The 27,310-nt window shown below is 40.0% G+C and overlaps 1 protein-coding gene across 8 annotated transcripts in view; it reads left to right on the top strand.

Annotated features, from left to right (window-relative positions):
- The window catches only part of PTPRK (protein tyrosine phosphatase receptor type K), a 281,887-nt gene that overhangs the window by 20,902 nt on the left and 233,675 nt on the right, over positions 1-27,310 (top strand). For all 8 annotated transcript variants that reach the window (XM_075267966.1, XM_075267965.1, XM_075267972.1 and 5 more), the window contains exon 2: positions 16,228-16,350. In XM_075267966.1, the coding sequence (XP_075124067.1) occupies positions 16,228-16,350 (123 nt within the window). The remainder of the gene's footprint in view (positions 1-16,227; positions 16,351-27,310) is intronic.

Raw genomic sequence — 27,310 nt, 5'->3', positions numbered from 1 at the left:
GTCCCTGAATGCAATGCCTTCCACAACGTGATGAGCACTGCTGACTTGTGTGGATGTGTGTATAGATTTGATTGATGCATTTTATTGCTGATCCTGACATCCAGCTCTGTGCTACCTAGGTGAGTTGGAGGCAGGTTGTCAGATAGCTTAAGTCCCTGCAGATTCTGGCAGTTTGGCTGTATATAGAAGGGAGCCTGGAATACTAATGATGGCAAGTTGATTTCACTGTATATTCCTATGGCCTTTGAAGTTGACAATCTTGGACGTGGGGGGGTGGGTAATGGTGAAGGGTACGACACATCATATTGGAATGCTAAGGAGTTAATATACTATGTCTCTGTTACTATAGTGTAGTTTAGCAGATGGAATCATTAGTCTCCTCTTGTGCCATGTGTTCTTTCCCTTTATAATCGTATGTATGTGACCGTACGTACAGTAGCTATATTTGTGCGGATTGTGCTGGGAAGTGTAAAAGTCCTATAATGTCAATTTGTGGTCTTTTATTTCAAATGGAAAAGGTATTTTTAGAGTAAGTGAATTAGGCAGTTTAAGAGGGGAAAGGTGGAAAGAAACCTTGATAAAGGAGCATTTTTCTGAAATATATTTTTGTATATATGCTTGTACTATTGAGCTATGAAAGTGTGTAAACGGGTTGCTTGCCTATTGTGTATTTAATTATTTATTTATTTTTTGTAGGAGGTGTATGCTTGCTGTTTAGTTGTTTTCCCCCCCCCCCAGTGTTGGGGGGGGGAGCAGCATCTATACATTACAGCAATACTAAATTCTAAGCATTGCACTTATTCTCTTGCTATTTTTTTTCCTGGCCTCTTTTTTTGGCATTTTTTTTTTTTTAGGATGAGGCCCCATGTTGTGGAAAAAACAGCTTTTTTTTTATTTTTTATTTTGCTGCATTTTTTTGAGCCAAAGGAATGGGAAATACATAGAAAGTTCTTTATGCTTCTCCCTTCTGCTCAATCTACTCCTGGCTTTGACTCAAAAAAAAAAAAAAAAATCTGGAGCAAAAGTAATGCTGTTTTTCTGCAACGTGGGGCCTCAGCCTTGGATTTGAACGCTTGAGGGTAAGTTCACACAGGTTTTTCGGTCAGGATTTTGAGGCCGTATCTGCTTTAGAATCCTGACCAAAAAGACGTCTCCCTTTGAAATCAATAAAAAGAAGCGACATGCTCATTCTTCAGGCTGATTCACCTTGTGATTCAGCCTGAAGACACCTCCCTCCTCTGGACTAGGCCCATTCATTGGGCTTAATCCAGAGCGGAGTGCGCGAGTGGATGCTGGTGCAGTGCACTGGCATTCAGTCATGGCTACACATTTTTTGGATCGGAACCTGAGGCAGCCTCCGGACCAAAAAACCCCATGTGAACTTACCCTTAAAGTCGTGTAGTAGGGACCTTCAGCATAAATTACTATGCAGCTGTTTGTAAGACCACGGTGGAGGTCAGTTTGCATTGCATGTTTTACTGGCAACAGGTGCGTGAGATTTGACAAAATGCCATCCACTATGATGGTACTGTATTTTGTAGAGAGTTTAGCCACTGGCAACGCCACCAGCCATTAACATGCTCCTTGCACATCCCATGTGGGCATAGTCCCAGAACATTATTTACATCCTTATATTGTCCTTGGCAAATTAGAATATTGGAAAGTTATTTTTTAAATTTTTTCGTGTAACAAATTTGTTACAGTATATTGCGTCATTACAAGCAGAGTGAACTTTTTCAAGTGTTTATTAATGTTGATGATTATGGCTTAAAACCAAGGAAAACCATTAAAGTCATTATCTCAGAAGATTAGAATAATTACCCAAAACAGCTACAAAGGCTTCCTAAGCATTTAAAAAGATCCCTTTAGTCTGGTTCAGTAGGCGACACAATCATGGGGAAGACTGCTGACTTGTCCAGAAGGCAGTCATTGACACTCTCCACAAGGAGGTTAAGCCACAAAAGGTCATTGCTAAAGAAGCTGGCTGTTCCATATTAATGGAAAGTTGAGTGGAAGGAAAAAGTGTGGCAGAAAAAGGTGCATAAGCAAACAGGATAACCAAAGCTTTGATGGGATTAAGAAAAGGCTATCTGGCCTGCTCTGGGATGAATTTGCACTTGAAAAAGGGCCAAGCAAGGCCTGAAACACGTTGTGTGTTTCCCTGTCACAATAAAGAAACTTTGATTCAACCCCCGGGCGAGCGCTGTTCCCTCTCACCAAATTGTTTGATTGGGCTGGTCCATTCCTATGGGCTACAAGTGACGCATCTCATGTATCAAGCCACTCATGACCAATAGACAACGCCAGAAGCATCTTACCTGAAAGAAAGAACTGGACTGTTGCTCAGTGGTCAAAGGTGTTTTCATATGGAAGTAAATTTTGCATTTCATTTGGAAGGTCCCAGAGTCTGGAAGAAGAGTGGAGAGGCCGCTGTACACAATCCAAGTTGCTTGAGGTCTAGTGTTCGGGGGATATTGTCACTCCTTAGGGAGAGACCACCATATAGGTGTGTGGAGACTTGTTAAGCCTTTAGCACTCCACTTTGCAAGGAACTATGGGAAGAATATGCAAATCTGCCTTCCATGATGTAATTAGGAAGACAGTTGCTGCCTCATTGTTGCAAACCAATAGAGGGCGCTCACTGGAATGTGCAAGCCTGTCTTAAGACAGGATTCCAGTGAAATAATCCCAGCGTCATTGCTAAACAAAGGCCTCTTGGAAGGTCGGGCATGAGGCTAAAGGGAGCAGCCATTATTGGGTTATTTCACTGGAATCCTGTCTTAAGACAGGCTTGCACATTCCAGTGAGCGCCCTCTATTGGTTTGCAACAATGAGGTCTAGTGTGAAATTTCCACAATCAGTGATGGTTTGGGGAGCTATGCCATCTGCTGGTGTAGGCCCATTGTGTTTTTTTTTTTTCTTACAGTTGGTCTTATATAATATTCTAATTTTCTGAGATGACTTTTGGGTTTACCTTGGCTCTGAGGCCTGGTTCACATCTGCATTCGGGACCCCCTAAATGGGAACCTATATGCATGGAAAAGCAGTTACCTGGGTAAACATGTGGACACCATAGACTATAATGGGGTCCGTGTGGTTTCCGCTCGGTTTCCTCTTGTTTCATCCCGAACGCAGATGTATACTGGGCCTTAGCCATAATCATCAACATTAACATAAATAAACACTTGAAAAACATGCACTCTGTTTATAATGACTCACTATAATGTGATTCACTTTTTCAATTGAATTACAGTCCTATGAAAAAGTTTGGGCACCCCTATTAATCTTAATCATTTTTAGTTCTAAATATTTTGGTATTTGCAACAGCCATTTCCGTTTGATATATCTAATAACTGATGGACACAGTAATATTTCAGGATTGAAATGAGGTTTATTGTACTAACAGAAAATGCGCAATATGCATTAAATCAAAATTTGACCGGTGCAAAAGTATGGGCACCTCAACAGAAAAGTTACATTAATATTTAGTACATCTTCCTTTTGCAAAGATAACAGCCTCTAGTCGCTTCCTGTAGCTTTTAATCAGTTCCTGGATCCTGGATAAAGGTATTTTGGACAAACAATTCAAGTTCAGTTAAGTTAGATGGTCGCCGAGCATGGACAGCCCGCTTCAAATCATCCCACAGATGTTCAATGATATTCAGGTCTGGGGACTGGGATGGCCATTCCAGAACATTGTAATTGTTCCTCTGCATGAATGCCTGAGGATTTGGAGCGGTGTTTTGGATCATTGTCTTGCTGAAATATCCATCCCCGGCGTAACTTCAACTTCGTCACTGATTCTTGAACATTATTCTCAAGAATCTGCTGATACTGAGTGGAATCCATGCGACTCTCAACTTTAACAAGATTCCCGATGCCGGCATTGGCCACACAGCCCCAAAGCATGATGGAACCTCCACCAAATTTTACAGTGGGTAGCATGTGTTTTTCTTGGAATGCTGTTTCTTTTTGGACGCCATGCATAACGCCTTTTTTTTATAACCAAACAACTCAATTTTTGTTTCCAAAATGAAGCTGCCTTGTCCAAATGTGCTTTTTCATACCTCAGGCAACTCTATTTGTGGCGTACGTGCAGAAACGGCTTCTTTCTCATCACTCTCCCATACAGCTTCTATTTGTGCAAAGTGCGCTGTATTGTTACCGATGCACAGTGACACCATCTGCAGCCAGATGATGCTGCAGCTCTTTGGAGGTGGTCTGTGGATTGTCCTTGACTGTTCTCACCATTCTTCTTCTCTGCCTTTCTGATATTTTTCTTGGCCTGCCACTTCTGGGCTTAACAAGAACTGTCCCTGTGGTCTTCCATTTCCTTACTATGTTCCTCACAGTGGAAACTGACAGGTTAAATCTCTGAGACAACTTTTTGTATCCTTCCCCTGAACAACTATGTTGAACAATCTTTGTTTTCAGATCATTTGAGAGTTGTTTTGAGTAGCCCATGATGCCACTCTTCAGAGGAGATTCAAATAGGAGATCAACTTGCAATTGGCCACCTTAAATACCTTTTCTTATGATTGGATACATCTGGCTATGAAGTTCAAAGCTCACTGAGGTTACAAAACCAATTTTGTGCTTCAGTAAGTCAGTAAAAAGTAGTTAGGGGAATTCAAATCAATAAAATGATAAGGGTGCCCATACTTTTGCACCGGTCAAATTTTGGTTTAATGCATATTGCACATTTTCTGTTAGTACAATAAACCTCATTTCAATCCTGAAATATTACTGTGTCCATCAGTTATTAGATATATCAAACTGAAATGGCTGTTGCAAACACCAAAATATTTAGAACAAAAAATGATTAAGATTAATAGGGGTGCCCAAACTTTTTCATAGGACTGTATGAAAAAATAAAATAATTTTTTTTTTGATATTCTAATTTATTGAGATGAACTTTCATTATAGTGTACTCCAAATCAAATAAGACTGCGCTTTCAATTGTAAACCATCTAAAAACTATAGACTGGACCCTGTGACCTGTTAAAAGCCCAAAAATTGAGGCCTAAGGCAAAATGTTCAATGAAAAAAAATCATTTTTTAACGGCTGTCTAGCACCCAGTTTCACTGATTTCCCCCCCATATATTTCAGTGCATGGAGGTATCTGTGAAAATGGGGAAAAAAAAAAATTGGGACATGACCTATTTTGGTGGTCTGTGACCATAGACCGGCAAAATCATGATCATGTGGATAGCCCCCATTCATGGACTGTGAAATGAATGCTTCTGTGTAATGTTAAAGGGATTCTACCATTGAAATGAATTTTTTTGGCGATCACACGTTGGAATAGCCTTTAGAAAGGCTATTCGTCTCTTACCTTTAGACGTGGTCTCCGCTGCGCCGTTCCTTAGAATTACCGGTCTGCAAATTAGTTATCTTGCAGCGATGGGGGCGAGCCTGTATTGAACTACAAGAGCAAGAGCGGCCTCCCAAGAAATGGCCGCCGGCTGGCATGCGCAGTCGGCTCTACTACTGTCTCACTGGCAGAGCCAACTGCGCAGGCGTCGGAGGTGACGCAGAAGGAAGACGACCAAAGAAGGGGAGGATCCAGCCGAAGATAAAGGTGTCACTGGAGCGTGTTCTCGAGCAGCAGTGGGGACGCCCCCATCGCATTTTCAGCGCTGGAGCCCCCCCCCCCCATCACTGCGAGAGAACTAATTTGCATACCGGTAATTCTAAGGAACGGCGCAGCGGAGACCACGTCTAAAGGTAAGAGACGAATAGCCTTTCTAAAGGCTATTCTGATGTGTGATCGCCAAAAAAATAAATTTCAATGGTAGAATCTCTTTAAAAAACTGGCATCATACTGCCAGTCATGTAAATGTAACCTAATTCTGTGACTAAAGCAAAACAAACTTTTCTCTATAGCTGCTAAAATAGTTACTATTTCTTACATTGACCTCTCTGTCGTATAGATTCTAGACTTGGAGACTATTGTAGTAGTGGTACTATGAAATAAAGTTTGTAGCAGACTTGCTCATTTCTACTCGCCTAATAGTATAATATTAGTTGAGGTGCACAAGTGAAGCCTTTGTTCTAGACTTTGTAGCCGTGCCCGGTATACCAGCCCTCTAACATCAATGAGTAATATCAGTCCCAGATAAATGAAAAAGAAATACAATTCCTAACATAAGCCTTTGCTTAAAAATGGCCCAGTTGTGTCTTTCTATAAATACCTACATAAAGCAGAGCTCCTAGAACATAGTAATGAGGCTGACTGAGGACTACATCCATTGGTACATAACAAATCGAAACCTACAGACTATGAGATCTAGAGGAGCAAGCGAGGGCTGTGTCTGTTTTTGTCTGTATTAGGCGCGTGTGATAGAACATCACAATGAATAGTCTGCTCGGTGCTGCTGTGTCTTTCTGCCAGACCCCCCCCCCCCCCCTTTAATTTGGAAAAATAAAAGGTGAAATGTTTAGCTTTTATTTCCAAATGCTCCCAATTCCTCGGTTACCTCTAATTGCATCCGAATCAGGACCACCTCTCACATCACCACAAAAGAGCGCTGTGTACAAGCACTGTCAAAACCAATGCGCCTCTTTCCCCAGCTACATGATGTCCTTAGAGCATTGCATTGTGTGCTTAGTGAAATGAAATCTACCTCTCCAGAGCTGCCTTGCCTGCATTGTATGTTAATGAGAAGATTGCAATGTTAGTTTTTATTTTGGTGACATGCAGAGTTAACTGCAATTTTACTCTCCATGTGTATGATAAAGAGAGGGCCTGTCGGCTATTATTATTTTTTTATTTCATTTATTTTATTAAAATGCCCCGTAGATAGATAGGTTTTGCTGCTTGTCTGTTTATTTAATTTAGTGCCCTCTTGGGCCAGGTTGTTAGACTTGATGTGTTCTTTCTGGAAAATCTGTAGCTGCAGGCATGTGTGACTTTTATTTCAGGCCTGGTAATTGAATTAGATTGAGAAATGTAAATGTGCTGTGTAGCTGCTATCTTCTTCTCAGGTACTCTCTCTTACTCCAGTCGCTTTGGTAGCCTTCATGTTTTTACATGCCCTGTCCTAAGTCTTATACAACATGCCTTATTGGTTGATATAGCTTTAAGAGTTACAAACAGAGGAAAAGTTTTATTAAAGAAAATGTTGCATGGATCACTTTTAGTGTAGTTTAAGCTGTACTAAGTCTGACCTATAGGTTATACCATCAGCTTATGACAGGTGAGTGACAGAAGGATACTGTCCGTGGTGAGCGCCATGCAGGAGAATAAATCCCACCCCATGTATGAGACCATGACCACTGTAAGTGACCAATTGCTCCACCCCAAGCATGAGAAGGAGCGCTATCGGAGGTCCTTCCTCCCAACCGCAATCAGGCTGTATAATCTACATCAGACCAAGCGAAGAGCACTCCGCACAGTCTTCCTTCTTTTCGTCTCTTACTTTGCTGCTATGGACTCCTAGGATATCTACTTTTTATCAGTGTATGTGTGTCCCATTCTGTAATATATTACGGTTTTATTATCCTGTATTACTATGCTGATGTAACATACTGAATTTTCCCCACTGTGGGACTATTAAAGGATTTTTATCTTATAATGTTGTTAGATGGATGGAAGGGACTTGTCTCTTGACTGAGTATTCTGTTATTTACTTGTAACAAAGGCTCTATTCACATCCATTTAGCATGTCTTTTCAAGGCCAGGGCCACATGGTGACTCTGGCTGTGACCAAACAATCCTGCAGCTTTTGATCTCTGTAAACGGATGGTCATTCATTTGCATTCAGTAAACTGATTGTATATACAAACCCCCCCCCCAAAAAAAACTGGACCCCAATGGATGCTAAGACTCCTTGACAAGTATGACATCTGAGGATGTAGAAGATACTCCCTGAGTTAAAGAAATACCTCAGACAGGTTGATCCTTCTAGCTATAGTGGAATCTGAGGTACCATGCTCTGAAAGCAATGTTTTTGCACTCTGTTCTTATCAGTGCATCGGCAACGCATCTGCATCCTTTCCTTAACCGAATCTGAGCACCAACCGGGATAACTGATGTGATTTTGATTTAGATCATAATTGTCCAACCCTACCATAGACTGCAATAGAACTGTATTGCTGTCTATGATAAAATCCCTGTATTTCTTTTGAGGCTGGCCACAGACAAGCCTCAATAGTAGTATCACTTTGACAGACCTGGTAACCTTCAGAGGGCTATCATAGCAACTGGACCTCTCCCACAATCTCGCCACATAGGAGTCATTTGTTAAAGGGATTCTACCATTAAAATACTTTTTTCTCTCGATAACATGTAGGAATAGCCTTAAGAAAGGCTATTCTTCTCCTACCTTTAGATGTCTTCTCCGCGCCGCTGTTCGGTTGAAATGCCGGTTTTCTTCGGTATGCAAATTAGTTCTCTTGCAGCACTGGTGGAAGCGAAATCTCCAGCACTCCCTCCATCTTCTTCAGGAACCCGCCTCTCTGCATGTCTTCTTCTGCAGAAAATGGCCGATTACCCTTACTGTGTAAGCGTCCATTTTTCTTGTGGCCGCGGGCATGCGCAGTCTGCTCTGCCTGAGGCCTAGAAGATTAAAACCCAGGACGGAAGAAGACACAGGGAGAGGCCGTTCCTCAAGAAGATGGAGGCGTCGCTGGAGATTTCTCTCGCAGCACTGGGGACGCCCCCAGTGCTGTTTGAGTGCTGGGGCCCGTCCCCAGTGCTGCAAGAGAACTAATTTGCATACAGAAGAAAACTGGAATTTCAACCGAATGGCGGCGTGGAGAAGACATCTAAAGGTAGTAGAAGAATAGCCTTTCTTAAGGCTATTCCTATGTGTTATCGAGGGGGAAAAAAAGCATTTTAATGGTAGAATCCCTTTAAAGTGAAAATGTTCTAAACCCCTCAGATGCATTGGGCAACAGCATCTGACGTGTTTAAAGTGCCTGCGGTCAGAGATGTCTGGTGTCACAGGCACTGCTGCCAGGTCTCTGCTGTGTAAAACAGTAGAGACTTTGCACCTATGGTGTCTGCTTAGCTCCTGAGTGGCGACATGTGCAAGAAAAGGCTCATACATTGTAATAGGCTTGAGACATTTTGTAACATTGCCTGTAGAGGCATTATAAAGTAAACTACTTTCCCTCTTCCTATCCCAGATGGTATGTCTGTCTAATGCTGCGGTCACTCTAGCTTTGGGTGACTGCTCGGGGGGTTCCGTCCCCCATTCCACTTAAAACGTGGAGAGAAAAGCAGGACTTTTCTCGTCGTTGATTTTAGGCGTAAGGTGGTACCCTTTATAGGCTATGGGATCTTTGGGTTTCCGCTGGTAACAGCTTTTTAAGCAGATAGGGTTTCTGTTTTTTTAGCTCCTCAAGTGGAACTGAAGAACGGGAACCCGAACGCTAGTGTGAACCTAGCGTCAGTCACACTGATCACCTTTCTGTCCTGAGGGAAGTAAAGTAACTTTGTATTTAACTGCCAGAACCTGCAGAGCTGCATAGGTTAAAATGCAGGACTCAGGTTATGAACTGTTGTATGTATTGGTGGAATTGTTCTTAATGCGTTTGGAGAATTTGGTTGTCTATTTACTATAATCTGGTGTAGATTTGAGCTAGAATTTTTCAACAAAACTACACCCTGAAGTCATCCCCTTTTCAAGCGAAGTGAAAACATTTGTTTTAAAATATGTCTATTTCTGCCTGATTTTGGAGAGGTTTACACCTTGGTCAAGTTCCAACCATAACTGTAAATATCTGCAGCATTGTACAGCCAGAAACGGATACAATGTGTAATGGGTAGTGCATGAAGTGGGTTTTTGTCAAGTTTTCTCACTTGTGAAAGGAAGAATGATTGAAATGTGGCTACATGTATCTGTTGTATTGTATTCTATAGATGGCAGCATCTGCTTTGCCTCACCTCTAGCTCCCACACCCACAATATCTAGACTTCCATGCAAATCAAATCAAACAAGAGAGGGTTGGGGTTGGGGTGGAGGGTGGTGGGTTGTTTGGGGTATAACAGTCCGTGGGGTCTCATCTTCCTCTTAGTTGGTCGCAGCTGTGTGGGGGGTGGGATGGGTGATTTGGGTTCTTTTGGGTGTTGGGTTTGATAGTCCATGTGTCTCATCTTCCTGTGTGGACTTTGTTTTAATTATTCCTATTGTATCCAAAAATCGCTTTTGTTTCCATAGGTATAATTGACATTCTGCAGTTTCCAGAAATGTGATGGTTTTGGAAATCGCGGCATTTCTGCTGCAGGTATTTTACTAGAATCCCATCCACTTTGCAGAGATGCCACATGGGGCTTCAGCCTTAGTCTCCATCTCACACATGCTATTATTTTACATAGACAGCCTCTATCTTCTGTTTACTCAAGGTTTCTCAGCATTTGTCTGCACACTAGAAATTCCTCTTCATTTTAACTGCAAGAGGACAACTGGAAAGTTCACCAACTGTTGTGTCAAGTGGACATAGTTTGCATGCCTATATGTTACAAGCTAGGACAGTAGTGCATTTCTGCAAAGCGGACATCTTGGTCTGACTTCTTAGGGTTTGCAAGGTTAGCACGTCTCCTGAAGTGGACCACTACTTTATTTAGCCTTTATGCTTGGATAGATCACTTGTGGTTAGGTGTTGTAGAGTTGATCTAATACATTTAGAGCTTATGGTTGCCGCAGTCAAATTAACTAGGCATTTTCCCTTGTAATCCCGAAATAATGTAGAAACTGTACTACTTGTATACTGGCGAAAATCCCTCTGAAATTGATGTGAAGAAAGGAAGCCCCAAATGCATTAGTTTTATTAAGAATTATTTGCTTCAGGAGGTTGAAGAAGGAAATGGGATGTCTGAGGGATGTATTTTTTCCATGCTTTTAGATTTTGCCTTCGGGTTAAGTTATGAATAAAGAACAAGTGAAAAATGCAGGATGGTTTTAGAGGTTTAATCAAATCAGCCACATTTCCCAGGGCCGTTCTGCCAGAGCCAATCTGCTGGTGGTGTGTGTGCGTGTACATACGGTGTGTGTGTATGTATGTGTATATATATATATATATATATATATATATATATATATATATATATTCTTTTAAATAGAATGTTATCCACTTTCCTCTAGGCTCTTTAATTGCCTGCCCATAGTGCTGTGCATGTGTGACTGAACCAAGTGAAGTCTTACATCGCAGCCACAATACATAATAATTGTTAGTAAAGCCTAGGGTCACTGTCCACTGGCTGCAAACATTGTTCTGTCGGAGTAATTGTAGATAATGGTAAGGTCTGTACAGCCTAAGCAGAATGATACAAAAATGAAGACAACATACATTGAATACAATGCTTACATCTACCATGGTTACATTATCTGAGTGATCACCTTTCAGGGAATTTTCCAATTAGGCTACGGCCCCATGTAGCGGGCTGCAGCCAAAAAGCGCAATGCATTTTCGCCACAGTTTTGCTGCCGTGCTTTTCATTGAAAGTCTGCAATTTTCCTCTGTGGACTTTGTTTTAATGATACCTATTGTATACAGAAACCGCGGGTGTTTCCAAAGGTATAATTGACATGCTGCAGTTTCCAGAAATTTGATGATTTTGGAAATCGTGGCATTTCTGCTGTAGGTATTTTACTGCAATGTGTAGATAGGATTCTCTAGAATCCCAACCACTTTGCAGAGATGCCACATGGGGCTTCAGCCTTAGTCTCCATCTCACACATGATCTCGTGTAGCCTGGGCACACATTTTTCTCTTTTATTCCTATGAGATTCATATTGTTTCGCATAGAAATGAATAGATTAACTGACCGTGTCCAAACATGAGGTGATGTGTCGGTTAAAAAGTCTAATTGCTTGTCACATGACACCAAAAATGATACAGCTTCTTTAAGCACAGTTATCAGCCATAGACAGGATAAGTAATGTACAGTGGGGCCAAAGTCCATTTTTACCATGACTTTACAGAGAAATCTAGTATTTTAGACCCCCATTTTAGTGATCTTGTGGATCCCAATAGTCATATATCTTGTCTGTTCAAAATGTCCTTAGGGGATTGTCTTTAAGCACTTATTTATGTGAATAAAGTCTTAGGTCATGTGATTGGAAAAGGATCCGTAATGTCACAGGTCCTTCACTGATCAAGTGACCTCTGAGGCCAATCAGCGGCTTCAGCACAACTCCGTAAGAGACCCGCCAGAGCAGATAAACTGTGAGGCACAGGAAGACACCGGAGCAATGGGGACAGGTGAGTATGAATTTTTTTTTTTTTTTTCACTGCCCAAGCTTATTTAAACCTTAAAAGGGTTGTCCATTTTAGGAACTTGCTAAAAATAGGATTTCCAGAGATGTATGTTTTAATAATTTTGGCAACCCGGCCTAGTTATTGTGTGTGCCAAAAATCAGTCCAATCTCCTTTATATCAGAGCTTTGTATTTTAAAGGGGTCTTCCTATAGATATCACCATATTTAAATTTGAAGATGATTTATTTTCTTTTTGGAGAGAAGTGGCATTCTCCTTGCTGTCTTCCTGATGGAATTATGAACATTAATGTTAGATAGTATTAAAAAGGCCTTTAGTTGCTTAGAAGATGTCTATATGCCTTGCTTTTGGCCTCATATCTGTTTGTTGACCACTCCTGGGGAGGGTAATAATGGTGGTCAATTTCCTCAATTTGTACATCTTCTGCATTATTGTGGATTGATAGACATTTGATGGTTTTGTAACTTTTTCCAAGTCTCGTTAACATCAAGAGTATTCTTTTGAGGTCCTTATAAAGGTCCTTTGTTTGTGTCATGACACACTTCCATCCTTTGTGTTATGAAAATCTAATTTTGGATTTTTTTCTGTAACTCCCACTATCTCTGACCAATTTGTGCAGTAAGTTTTGGTGCATGTGAGTTAGACTAATGTCAAGTGGGTGGTGTCAGACAAGAGCTCTTAAATTATCTGCCTCTGATTGGAACTCTGAGTTACGCCTCCTTGCCTGGTTCTGCCTGACGGCATCTACTTAACATTAGGGAGTTGGAGAGAAAAAATTTCCAACTGTGCTGGACTCAGTGGACCCCAAAAAATGGCACCTTATGCATCCCTATATATATATATATATATATATATATATATATATATATATATATACACACACACACAAAATAAAAATAAATAATAATAATTTATATATATATATATATATATATATATATATATATATATATAATATATTATAAATTTTGGTATCCCCAGAACTGTACCTATCCATTGATTACAGGTAGGTGACATGTAAATTTGGTAGCACAGTGACCGCTGCAAAAATAAAGCCCGTGAGAAAATTACATCAGAGTATTAAATGGTACCCTTAGAAAGTACATTGACAAGCAAAAGGGTAACAATGTTGAGTACTTTTGACTTTCAGGCTCCAGATCTCACCATTCACTACAGTTTCAATGTGAAATTACCATTGTTTTATAGACAATCATGACTACATTGTTACTGGTTTTCTCCTGGTGGTAGAAAAGTCTGTTTTTTATTTTTTATACTAATGGATTAGTACGACACAACCACTCTAACGTATACTCGCATAATAAGGTTGTGCAGAACAAGATAGTCAGAATATATGCAGTGTATATATGTCAACCCATATCACATTCAGCTAATAAAGCCTTCTAATAACACATGATGGTATTAAAGAGTACAAAGCAACTTGAGCGTTGTATACGTCTCTTGATGCTTCTTCTGGAGTTAGTAGGGGAAGATGGAATAGAAATGTATCCACTGAATTCACATCAGGTGGGAAATCTAAAAAAAAAAAAAAAACAAAAAAACCCCAGAAAATAGATCTGTACGTCTTTATTGTATTTTTTTTTATACATTATGTGTAGTTGGTGTACATGACTCCAATGTGAATGGAGAAAGTCTCTCTGCAGCGCTGCAGCATCCATGGCACCATATAAGCAACAAGAACTAATGATTATGTGAAGTTACCTTTGGAGTGCCATTATATTGTATAGCCCCAGAGTTCTACTTTTGTGTTTTTAAAAATCGGTTGCAAAGTGAATATTTAGAAAGTTGCTCAAACATGTGACCATCTTTTTGGCAGCATAGAGGTTAATTATAACTCCATTGAGCCACATGTTAGAGTTTCATGCAACAGAGATGCCACGAGTTTCCATCCGGAGTTAATGCCAAGCTTGCAATTTTGTGATTAAATTTCTGAATTGATGTTCTTTTAATAACAACATTAGTCTGTCTGGAATTATCATTTGGAATCCATTACATTAGCCTTTTATACAATAATGCATAAAAAATGGTTCTTTGAGTTAATATATTGTATTTATTTATTTATTTTTTTTGGACAGAGGTTAGAGTGAATGACGGTTGACTTGGAAATTGAGTAAGATGTGAATGTTCAATGGTTTATAAAGGCTGGATTAAAACAAAACTGCTTGTTTGGTGAGTTTGGGCCTGCTTAGAGTTTAGTTTTCAGCTTGTCTTCTATGTTGTAGAAGAACACCTTCAGCTCTTCTGGTGTTTGGTAGTGGTAGTTACGGCTACAACAGGCAGTCCCATGTCACCAGACCCTCTGTTCACAGAATAAAGGCATTGTGTCATCAGAACCCAATTTCTCAATCCAGACCCACTGCTGAGTCCCGCAGTGCTTTGTGAGGCGATAATTCTGTAGCCGAAAAAGGATTTTTTTTTTTTTTTAATATGTAAATAACCTCTTTGGAGCAAGAGCTCATTTGCATTAAAAAAAAAAAAAAAACAACAAAAAAAAAAACAACTTTCCCAAGGGGATAACACAGGTAAAACATGCACTGAATCCAACATTGTTTTCACCTTGTGAATTTTTTGTCTAAATGCAGATGGAATTTTTGGAGTAACAAGGGCTTTGCCACTGCTCCAAATAGCTTGTTTGCATAGTGACAAAAAAGTGAAATCTCTTTAAAGGAGGTGCTGGTTCAAATGGGAAAACCACTGTTAGGCCAGGCTCACCTGCATCCATCTGGGGGGACTAGGTTGAAGTGCTGGGATCTAGTAGCTCTTGTAGCTATATTTAACCAAACCTTTCAATCGTTGTACCAATGAGAAAATGTTGGTGTTCACAGCCAAAATGTGCCTTGCATTTTGCCATGAGTGGTTGGAAAAAGAGGACTAGGCCTCAGTTGTTTCCCCAGATCACTATGGTGAAGAGCAGACCCCATTCCGGTCTGTGTTTGAAAAGTGTCAAATGCATGGAGACTGTTGTGAATGTTCTGTGAGTATTGCCTACCATCAGCATCATCTACCTACCACCTCATTTCCACCTGTCATTAAGGGCAACCTGGAACACCCTCACACATGGTAGACACAGAGCAGGGAGTGCACTGAGGAATCCCTCAGCATTACTCAAATATGACCCCTTCATCCCTGTGTGGTTTCAGGGATTTGGTGCCAGACTCGCTCTGACCGGAGGAGGAGTGAATGGCTTACATCTTGGGCCATCTCCACATTCTAGTCCCTGGATGTTGCTCTTACTGGGTGTTAAATTAAGTAATTTGAAAAAAAAAATAAAAATTGTGATTTATTAGAAGTTATTTAATAATTTTCTGCATATACTGACTTATGTTGCTTATTTGTTCTAGTTGTTTTTGAAAGACTTGTTTATATTAACTTTTATTGTAATGTATCTACCACCTTTATACAATTACCCAAAATTTCTATGGAAAGTCTATGGAAACTTTACTTCCAATGGCGGGGGAACAGAAAGATAGCAGTTATACATTTGTAGTTCAGGCAAGGAATTTCCCTAATTTTACAGATGTCTCCTTCTCATAATCTGCACTAGGTTCTCTAAATGTGGCCCTTCTTGCTACTACTCTTCTGTCTTTATACCTTTCTGGGAGATGGTTTGAGGGTACTGCCAATTTCCCAATACATTCAGCGGAAGGTTTCTGACAGGTGAACCAGGGATAAGGTGTCATTATGGTGGAATATTGCTGCCAGTCATCTGCAACAGGGGTCTAGGGCATGTGTCCGCAGCAGGGGGGCCAGGGGTGCTGTGTGAACAGACAAGGGCTTATGTACTCCTACTACAGAATGTTCTGAGGATGACATTTACACATTTTAAGCATCTAATAAGCGTATCTTTTTAGAACTTTCAATAATTCACTTTTGGCTGGTCTTAACTCTTACTGTAAAAGAATGTATAGGTGAACCAAACAAATGAATACCGATAAGTCCTTGACCATGCAAGTTTCCAACCTATGGCTCGTTCTTTGTTTTAGGAGGGTGTGCCTTTGATGATGGACCAGCAGCCTGTGACTACCATCAGGATCTATATGACGACTTTGACTGGGACCATGTGAGCGCTCAAGAGCCCCATTACTTACCTGCAGACATGCCAAAAGGTCAGTTAATTTAAGAAATACTTGTTAATGCTCTGTGTGTGTCACATTTTTCATCGTTGTGAAGACTTTCATGAACTTTCAGACGTGAACACAATTAGGCTGAAGTTCACTTCAGTTTTCTGTTTTGCCAAAAAAAATCCCAAAATACAACAGTTCCTTGGTAGAAAAAGAATGGTGCAGCAAGGCACATGGTCAGATGCCATTCAACCTCGATCTTTCTGTGGTCGTGCATGCAGACATCAGACATTCATCGCAAGAGAATTAGCTCCAGTTAATTAATAAACCAAAATGGAAATCTACGCCAGTTGAGAACCAGTGTAAATTTCCTGTGTTGATGCCTCCTGAAAACTGTTGTGAGTTATAATATTTTGGGCAAGACATCTCTGCCTTTCTCTGCCCATATTTTCAAAGTGGTTAGCGAAGAGCAGAATGTGATTATCAACCAACTACACCAAAACTGTTGATAAATCCCCCCCATTGTTTCTTATGCTAAAGGCAAGCATGATTATGATAATTGTGAGCAATCATTTTTCAGTAAATAGTATATGGAAAAAGTACAAGTGCTTTTGCCTTAACAATAACACAGATGGCGCTGCAGGTGCATCTCGGATATTTTTACTGAGTTTCTGCAGTGAGAATCAAACGGTTAGACCTAAATCTCCCCTCCTCCCTGGATAACAGTACAATCAGAGAGATTGTGATTTATGCAAATGTTGGCATTGTTAATTACCATAGAGAATAGGTAATGAATAGCTGAAGAGGTACGGCCTTGCTGACCTTGCCTACTCACCTTTGATGAACGGCTTAATCGACTGTTCTAAGACAGGATGATATTCAGGAAGAATGAAAGCATCTGAAATTCTGCTCTGTTTTCAATTAATGGAATATTATGTAATTAATCATTTGATTGAGGTCACTGCTACTTAAGGAAGTCTTGCTTTTTGCAAATTGAAAAGGATCGCTTTACATGTTTTTTTTTTTTTTTTCTTAGTTGCCTAGTTTAGTTGAGCAATTCTAAAGCTACGATGTAGCGATAGAGGACATGTAAGGTGATAGACTTGACCTGTAAGTGTGCCCCTTGTTCCACAGGATAGGCTATTAACATCCTATGCATTCTGGTGCTGTTGTATATTTCACAATTGACTGTTATTGATTCCTCCAAAAGACCGATGATCAGAATTGCACATCTCAGCCAAAGACTTCATTCCAAGTGCTTTTTCGAGCTCTTAAAACACTTTCATTGCTGTTTGGTGTCCATTTTCTGAGACATTGAACTAAAAGATATGGAGTCTAAGGGTACATTAAAGAAACTGTCAGGATCACCCATGTAAATAATGATTGAAACAGCAATAGAGATTAGACCATTACTGTTATGCATAGAGAGTTATAAGAAATAAGTGTTTGTGGCTCATACAGAGAAGGAAATAAATTTGTTTTTGACCCTGACTACCTTACTACAATTATCAATGGATGACATAATGAACAAAATATGTGATTTTTTTTTTTTTGTTTTTTTTTTTGCTGTTAGCAAAACCAATAAAAATGATCATTGGTGGCAGATCCTCTCCATGCTTTGGAAAATTGTTTCATTGTTGTTCGACTCTCATAATGTCTGTGCATGACCAGAGCCTGAAAACATATTCTAAGAGCCTATTCACACAGATGAGTTTCTCGACTGTGTGTTTTCTTTGATCTGTGAAAAAATAGAATATGCTTTTTCAAATAGATCAGTCGCAAACATAGATGTGAATAGGCCCATGAAACAAACTAATCTTACCCTGATCTGTGAAAATTTCCGCTGAGAATTAGCTCTACTGTGTAACTAGGGTGTAAGGTTGAAGAGACACATTGAAGCAGACTTATTAACACTGGCATTTAGTATGCCACTCTTAATAAAGGACTCAGCAGGTGCTAGGTGAGGTTCATGGACATGGAAGCATCTACTCTACTTTCCAGCTCTGTGCATCCCTGCTTTGGCGTTCAATTGCAGGTTTACACACGGATTAGCCTTGGAAACAATGGGGTATAATTAGCTTTAGGCTGTGTTGTGGGTTATGTGACTGAATCCATCATGGCATCTATTGCAAGATTGAGCTAGGCACTTATTGTTTTTCATCGTCCTGCATTAGTCTCTGAATATGACTCCTATTGTATTCAATAAAAAGCAAATAATTCCTCCTAGTGAACATACCCTTAGTCCACTAGGAGTGGATTTGTAGCAAAGGCCTCTGAGTGAATGTATGGGAAGGCTATATTCACATGCATCAGATTTGTTACCAAAACTCTGTTCTGTTCATAAGAATTAGGTTGTTTTTGCAGCAACGATATAGGGTTTCGCCAGTCCCATTCACACAAATGAGAAAATTCTGCAGCAATATTTGAATTCACCCTAAGAGGGTAGTATGCCATCTCTACTAATGTACTTTGTGAAAGGTCTGCTTTGATCCAATAGCAAAATTGTTTTTTTTACATTATAGATCCTACAGGTTATTTGAGGGGTTCATGGTAATAGATTTTCTAATATAATTTATTAACACGTTTTGCCTCTCTTCTGTGAAATCCTGTATCTTTATTCTTAAGCTCTATTCATATGACCCTAAGGTTGCTATCTATATTGTATTGAGAGATTATCACCGGTTGAAAACAGTTGTGGTTGGGCTTTCTGAATCCTATATATTATGCAGCCGGCTGTTTTCAACCAATGACGTCTCTGGAAATAATAGATAGTAACCGTAGTGTCATATGAGAGTATCTCCTCTTTCATATGACACTAAAAGCAAGTTCAGACACTTTATATTTTCACCCCATATTTTTTTTTTTTTTTTTTTTTTTTACATTTTACACAGCCCCGTACTCCATTCACAGTAACATTCCGTGAGAGGCAGAAACGGCTGTCTATGCAGAAACAAGGGAAGGGAAGAAAGAGATGCAGAATTTCACAGAAAGGAGACAAAATTTGTTAATGAAATAAAATACAAAATTTATTAATGACTCAAATACTGCCAGAAAAACCAAAGTTGTCCTATAGTTTGGTTAACCTTTAAATTTGCGATAAGACCTTTTTCTCACAGTTTGGGAAAACATCCTCTTCATTCCTACTAGTTAAAGGGGCTCTATCTCTAGGAAAAGTCATTTGTAACTAATCACACCTTTGCATAGCCTTTAGAAAGTCTATTCCACACCTACCTTTAGTATATAGATTGCCTCAGTGGTTTCTGAATAAGTCCGTTTTTATTCATATGCTAATTAGACTAGTGTACGATACATCGTGCACACCTCTCTGCTGTTTTCTATGGGAGACTGCTGATGATGATGATGATGACTCAGCTTCCTATTTGCTTCACACACATAGAAGATAATAGGAGAGAGGAGGCTGCTGGGAACTTCCTGTGCTGGCTGAAAGCTCATTAGCATATTAATAAAAACGGACTTATTCAGAAACCACTGAGGCAATCTACATACTATAGGTAAGTGTGGAATAGCCTTTCTAAAGCCTTTGCAAGCATGTGTTTAGATAAAAATGACTTTTCCGAGTGATAGAGCCCCTTTAATATCAGAAGAAAGAGGATTAACAAACTACTGTACCTCAACTTTCCATTGACTCACTACTCTGTATTTTGTTATAGTATAGTATAAAAGTGAGTGGGAAATTCAGCAGGTGTTACTTTGGCCGAGGTATGCAAAAAAGGTTTCCTGCTCTGTGAAATCTCCCTACTCTTTTTTCCTGTATCATCATAAACATGGACTCAGCCTGGCTAAAAGTGCCTTTTTTTTTTTTTTTTTTTTTTTTTTTATAAATGAGAGAAAGTTCCTGCCAAATGAGAATCCCCTGCAGGAAAGGATTGGGCATGTTGACACCAACCTGCACAATCCTCTGTCCCAACATCTGGCAGATGCACATACACAATAGATTGTCATCTAATTCCAACAAGATCAGGAATTTTATTGTAAAATGAATTGCCGTTTAAAGTATATACGATTTTTTTTTTTTTTGATTGAATAAAAATCCATTGTTTAGGTTGTTCTCGTTTAATGCTTTGGACAATTACTTTCCACTAAGTGTTCTTGGCCACACTTCAAGTGATTTATAAAGTGAAGAGGAACACATTCTAGCATAATTACTGGTGCGACATATATATTTTGCTGTAACCCTGAGTGGACACATTATAAATTCTTGAAGTACTATACATTTTCATTTCCTAGTGCTTTTGTATTACATGAAAATGTTCTGCAGATTTATTATCCCAGTTCTGCACTTCAAACTGTAGGTTTCTTTCACATAGAATGTAATAATCTTCCCCATGATCAATTTCTAAGAGCGTTCCCTAGCTGAGGTGGACGGGAGCAAGTCGTTCTGCTAATGATTGTATCTGCTGTAGCCTTGGCTTTTCTGATGGTAATGAAGTGTGGCACATATAATGGGAAATCATTCACAAATATTGGTGAAAGGTTAGGTTTGTGGAGTAGAGACCCATGAGGAATAGGCTGGCCTTGTAGTTGCACATCACACGTAACGTAATATGGACCCTTTCTAATTTTCCGTTTTATCAATAGTTTCCTCACTTAAGATACATCTACTGCTCCTCTACAAAACTGAACTCCGTATTTTTAATTCTTTGTATTTTGAGATTGAATCATGCTCCGATTTCTCATGGCATTGTCTGTGAGTAGACGGTTCCTCTGAAATAGGCAATAAAAACCATTTACATAATGCAGATCCCTGTAAAGGCATTTGTATTCTGTTCATGGCACCTTTAACTGGAGGGGCAAAGTGGTAAAAATTGCTCTCAACTAAGGGTCTTGGATAATACAGTAGTAGATAAAGGTAGTCTTTTGTGAACAATAGTGCTGGAGTAGTGTAATGCACTGCCGCTATAGTAGTTGGGAGTATGTTATGTCACTAGCACACCTTACAGTATGATTGTCAAACCTGTAGATCTCTTTATACCTTACTATCTGGTGCTAGCCTGAGATTGGCAGCATTTTGTCCAGGGCCCTTTTATGTTGAAAGAATAAATAAATATCTTATAAGATCTTCGACACAATTGTTTAACCATTGCAGTTTTTGCCCCTTTACTGCTAGAAATCATCAACTTCACGAACTGAATAGAACGGAGTTTGCCCAGGATTGGCCATGTGATCAATAGACTTCTTGCTACCGGCTGAAAAGAGGAACCTGAGTTGAATATCATAGTCCCAGATGAGCGGGGGGGAAAACTTCCTCTACATGAGCCTTTCTAGATTGGTAAATGGCCTGACCTCTCACACCATCACCAACTGATATACCAGAAATAACTAAATATAAGGGCTGGACTCCTGTGGCACTGCTTGCCCAGTAGGGGAACATGACTTAGGTGTTCTGTGATATCCCTTTTAAGGATATGAACACACTGGGTGACCATTGGGCAGCTGAGACCTGATCAAAAACGATGTGGCCACACTTTTTTTTTTTTTCTTTGTTCTCTCTAATAGACATTTACAAGCTGAACCTAATAGACTATTTATTTATTGTGATGGTCACATAGTTTTGTAGGTAAACCTGCAAAATCACTCAGCCATTAAGAATAATAACTAATCTATTAAAAAAAATTCCATTTTGACCTCAGTACTAGCTGCCATGTGTTCATAAACTTACTTGCTGCATAATATATTCCACCCCTTTACAGGTGACTTTGTATCTGTCTGACTTGTAATAATTTTTGGGGGATGACAGATTTTTCCAAAAGCCTAGGGAGACACAGGAAAGTACCGGTAAAACAGTGTATCTTTAAAGGCAGTCTGTCACCAGGGTGAAACGGATAAACCCAGCAGAACCGTAAGATTGGTCAGACTCTCCTGAATTAGCATACAAAAAGTATGCGTGGAATGCAAGTGGCTATGCAAGTATATGTTTAGTTAAAAATTACTTTTCCCAATGATGGAGCCCATTTAAATATATTCTAAAACTTTGCTGTGCTTTAAGCATAAAGCTTTGTTGTAGTTGTGTATACTCATACAAACTTTACATACATACATATACAGTACATACTGGGGATGTGGGGACTAAGTTAGGGCCAATTGTTAGTGGAGTCAGAAAGTTTTTGACTCCTGCATGAAAGTAAAATAATTTTTTCAATATTGTGAAATTAATAGAAATGATTATGATTGTTACATTTTGCCTTTTATGAAGGCGCCGGAGTCTTGGTCGGTCTGAGTTGAAGCCAGTTATTTCACCTACTTGCTCCATGTCCTCGGTGCAAACCGCTTTTAGGAGTCTTAGGTTACAAATATCATGAAACTTCTCCAAAAGATCAAGTCTTTAACAAGAACACCCTCTTACCCTAACCATGTTTTCTGTGACAGATTTTCAGTTTTCCATATTTACCGTCACCTTTCAGTTTCTCACCCGCTTTTTAATGTAATTTTGGGTGGTTTGCCCCCCCACCTTTCCCCCAACATAAAATGGCATTTCCAGGGCCATTGAAATTTGAAAACACACACCACATACAATATAATGTCACATGTACTGCCAATATTCTTATGTTTCTTCATTTTCTTTTCTTTTTTTGGTTTGACGTTATTGGGCTATAGCACCAATTGAATGTGGCATCTATTTGCATAGTCATGTTACAATATTTTCAGTTTACAATGGTGTGTGTATAAATACAACATATAATTCTAAAATCAAAAACAAATTTACTTTATTAATGTGTTTTTTTTTTTCTGTTAATGTTTCCAGACAGTAATTTTGTGAAATGGGTGCAGTTTGGAGAAAAGTATAAAAGAAACTGTGCAGTCCTGGTGTTCAGGGTTAGTGATTTCTACACTAATGGACTGCTCAAGGGGTAGCGATCTAATGACTGCTCATTTTTAATGTAACGCTTTCACCCTCACTGATACAAATGTAGTCTAAAAAAATGTCTAAATTACAGTGGTCTTAAATGGCTTGCTGCGAGTGCATCTTTGTAGTAGTCCTAAAGAGACATTAATGTGTCTGAATTAGATATTACTTGAATCTCCTAGAGGGAGAAGGTGAGAGCGTATATAGAAAATCCTAGATGTGTCGCTGCTGCCCGTGTGGTTTTTTGTTTTCTTGTCCTGAATGCCTCGTAAAGTTTGTGCATGTGTGTTTTTTTTATTTATTTTTTTCCTGTTTATCACTGTAATTTGGTATTATGACAGGTAGTTCTGTCACAATTAGTTTTTAGTAATCACAAAGGAACCATACAAATTAGGATTATCATCAGCATGACATTCCAGCTTTCCAGTTGACATTAAGGGTTAATGTTGGACACAACATTGTGCAGTGCATCTGAGAATCCTGCAGGGGACTGAATCTCTGTTGAGCCAATAGAAATGTTTGACGTTCCTTTTTACTGAAAGGCTGGTATTATCTGTGTATTTTACGTATTTGCCATGAAGTTCACCCTATGCATTGTATCTTTCAGTAGAGAAAACTTATAACAGAACTAGCCTCTGTCTGCACTTCGTCTGCGGGTTGTTGACCTCGATGATCCGCCTATTTTCAGCAAATTGCCTACTCCTGCATTTCGGCAGCTCTCAAGCTTTCTTGCCGCTGAACTTGTTTCTTGCACTGTGCCTGTGATTGTTCTGGCATCTCAGCAGTTCACTGAGATGTCATATAATGAGCGTGTTGTTGGCGTTGATGATCTGCCTGCTCCAGCATTTCGGCAGCTGTCAAGCTGGCCTGACGCTGAACTCGTTCTTCGCGCTGTGCCAATGAGAGATAACAGCTCTGGGACCTGAGATAAGCTGTTGCAGGGGAAATGTAATATAGTATCTGAACATAAATTCATAACAGTCATGAGGCCATGTCATTTACCGGGATAAAAAGTAGCCTATGTTAATCGAGGTTACAAACTATCTATGTGCCAAATTTCATTCAAATCTGTTCAGCCGTTTTTGCGTTATTGAGGAACAAACACACAAACATCTAAACACACAAACTTTCACATTAATATTAGTAGGATTGATGTGGTAGATATTTAAAAATAAGCTGCCCAACGTCATTTCTCTGGGTTTTATCTGCTACATATGAATAGTGTTTAAAAACACATGTACTATACTATGGGATCATCCCTGTAGATCTGTGACAAATTATCAGCATGGGATTTCAATTTTCCTGTTTTTTGTTTTTTTCCTTTAAAAGTTGGCACATAACATTTTTGTAGGTAGTCTGAGTGGTGTAGAGTGATACACTTAACCCAATGTTAATTCAGTATAAATTGCCCTAACAGGTTTAATAGATGGAGCTTTCTTAACTTGGGCAAAGACCAGGGCTGTGGAGTTGGTGGGCTAAAGCTCTGCCTTATGCTTCTGCACAAACTCATTTATAAATGGCTGACAGCCAAGGTCAGCCAGAAGCAGTAAAAATTCTCTAATTCATTAAAAAGCTAGTGATTTATTTCCTTTGAAAAGAAATATATAACAATATATGTATCCAATTTTATAATATTAAAAATTGTATAAAATAATTTTATTTTGAAGCTAGAGTCTTTTTCCAGCTTCGACTCCACGATTCAGACTTCACATCCTGTCCAAGACTACTACATCTCTACAGGAATGTTAAAGGGATTCTACCATTAAAAAACTTTTTTCTGTGGATAACACGTCGGAATAGCCTTTAGAAAGACTATTCGTCTCCTACCTTTAGATGAGATCTCCGCCGCGCCTTTTCTTAGTAATACCGGTTTTTACCGGTATGTAAATTAGTTCTCTGGCAGCGATGGGGGCGGGCTCCAGCACTGAAAATGCGATGAGGGCGTCCCCACCGCTGCCACAGAACAGGATCCTGCGCCGCCTCTATCTTCTGCTGGATCCTCCCCTTCTTTCTTCAGCAGCGTCACCTCTGTCTGCTCTTACACTAGTAGAGCCGACTGCACACGCTCTCAATTGCAGCCTCGGAACTATGGCTGCGCATGCGCAGTCGGCTCTACTAGTGTAAGAGCCGACAGAGGTGACGCTGCTGAAGAAAGAAGGGGAGGATCCAGCAGAAGACAGAGGCGGCTCAGGATCCTGTTCTCGGGCAGCGGTGGGGACGCCCTCATCGCATTTTCAACGTTGGGGCCCGCCCCCATCGCTGCCAGAGAACTAATTTACATACCAGTAAAAACCTGTATTACTAAGGAACGGCGCGGCGGAGATCCTATGTAAAGGTAAGAGACGAATAGCCTTTCTAAAGGCTATTCCGACGTGTTATCCACAGAAAAAGTTTTTTAATGGTAGAATCCCTTTAAAGGACTTATCCCTGCCAAACAAACCAACCTGTCATGTGATTGGTGCCCTGTCAGATAGCAGCACATGGGAGAGAAGCTGAGTTCTGGTATATACATTTATGTGTTAGAGGAAGAGAAGCTGAGCTTTGTGATATTGGTGTATATGATTTGGAGCAGGATTTCTGAGTAAAAAGCAGAGTAAATCCTTTGGGGATTGCTAGGACAGACAGTCCTGCTGACTCTCCTACAATCTGGTTGACAGATTTCCCTGAATCTGTGCACGTACAGAGTAAACGGTCAATGGTATGTGAGCAGTGTAAGCAGGACTCTGTCCAGGATGTACTCCTTTCTTACCTTAGAAATCCTCCTGTAAATTATCTAAGCCTGTATATTACAGTGGTCTGCCATTTTCCCTATCATGCGCTCAGATATGCCAGCAGAAGCTACCTGATACGGTCCCTTTAACCCCCTTCTGCAATATGACCTAATAGTATGTCATGGAGCTGTTTAACTTCCCGCACTATGACCTACTATTATGTCATGCAGATGGTATCCACTCAGAAGCTCAGCAGATGCCATCTTTAGTTGGATTTATGACACACTTAAACGGGCTCTATCAGCAAAATGATGCTGTATGGGCCCCACATATGCGTGAGTAGCTTTTAAAAAGGCTATTCAGGCACCGCTAATGTTATTTTAACCCCCCCGTTTTAAAATAAAACCATGTATGCATATTAGACATACCGTGCACGGTGGGCAGTCATGCATGGTCTGACGTCATCTTCTGGCACACCTTCCTATTCTTTCTTCTTTTGGTGACGCCCTCCGGTCCTGGCTCTTCCCTGGCTTCATCGTCCTCTTCTTCCGGCGGGATTGGTTCAAATCCAGTGCGTGCGCAGTATCGCTTGCCTCAAGGATGCGAGCGTACTGCCATTGAGAAAAATGGCGCCTGAGCGTGCGCAGTAGCGCTTCGGAGGGCGGAGGGAGCGCTACTGCGCACGCACCGGATTTGAACCAATCCTGCCAGAAGGAGACTATGAAGCCAGGGATGAGCCAGGACCGGAGGGCATTTTAGAAAGAAGAGGAAGGCGTGCCAGAAGATGTCAGACCTTGCACGATAAGTATAATTTGCATATATGCTTTTATGGTTTTATTTTAAAACGGGGAGGGGGGGGGGGTGGCGTGTTAAAAGGCTATTCACGCATATGTGAGGCTCATACAGCATAATTTTGCTGATAGAGCCCCTTTAACACCTGCCTGTAACACGCACATTTGGAGTTTATTCATGTCCATAGTATCTATCTGGCTTCTGGAAGTGTTTCCCTAGTCGTCACCTCCGTGTATATTGCACTGTATATTACTGGATCTCTGGTTCAAGTCCCATAGTGGGAAAAAAACAAGCAAACAAAAAACAGTATTTAATAAAAAAAAAAAAAAAAAAAAAAAAAAAATGCTAGCAGACCCTGTTCCTTAAGCGGGCCCCAAAAGGTCCCCTTACTGCATGAATAATGCTCCTATTCTAAATGGCACAGGTTAGGTAGGCTCCCCATTACATGGTTGCGTCTCTGACAGGAAGTGATCCTTACTATCTGCTTGTATTGTAATATTGCTGGATTTACACAATGATTTTCTGCAAAACGCATGCATTTCTATATAAAACAAAATGGCTGCAATTTTTAAAAACTTGTGTGGTGTTTTCAGAACCACGTGTGTTTTGAATATAAAAATGTGTTTTTTGGGGTTTT

Source organism: Leptodactylus fuscus, chromosome 3, assembly GCF_031893055.1.
Source record: "Leptodactylus fuscus isolate aLepFus1 chromosome 3, aLepFus1.hap2, whole genome shotgun sequence".
NCBI classification, from domain to species: Eukaryota; Metazoa; Chordata; class Amphibia; order Anura; family Leptodactylidae; genus Leptodactylus; species Leptodactylus fuscus.
This window is presented reverse-complemented; position numbering and strand designations above follow the sequence as displayed.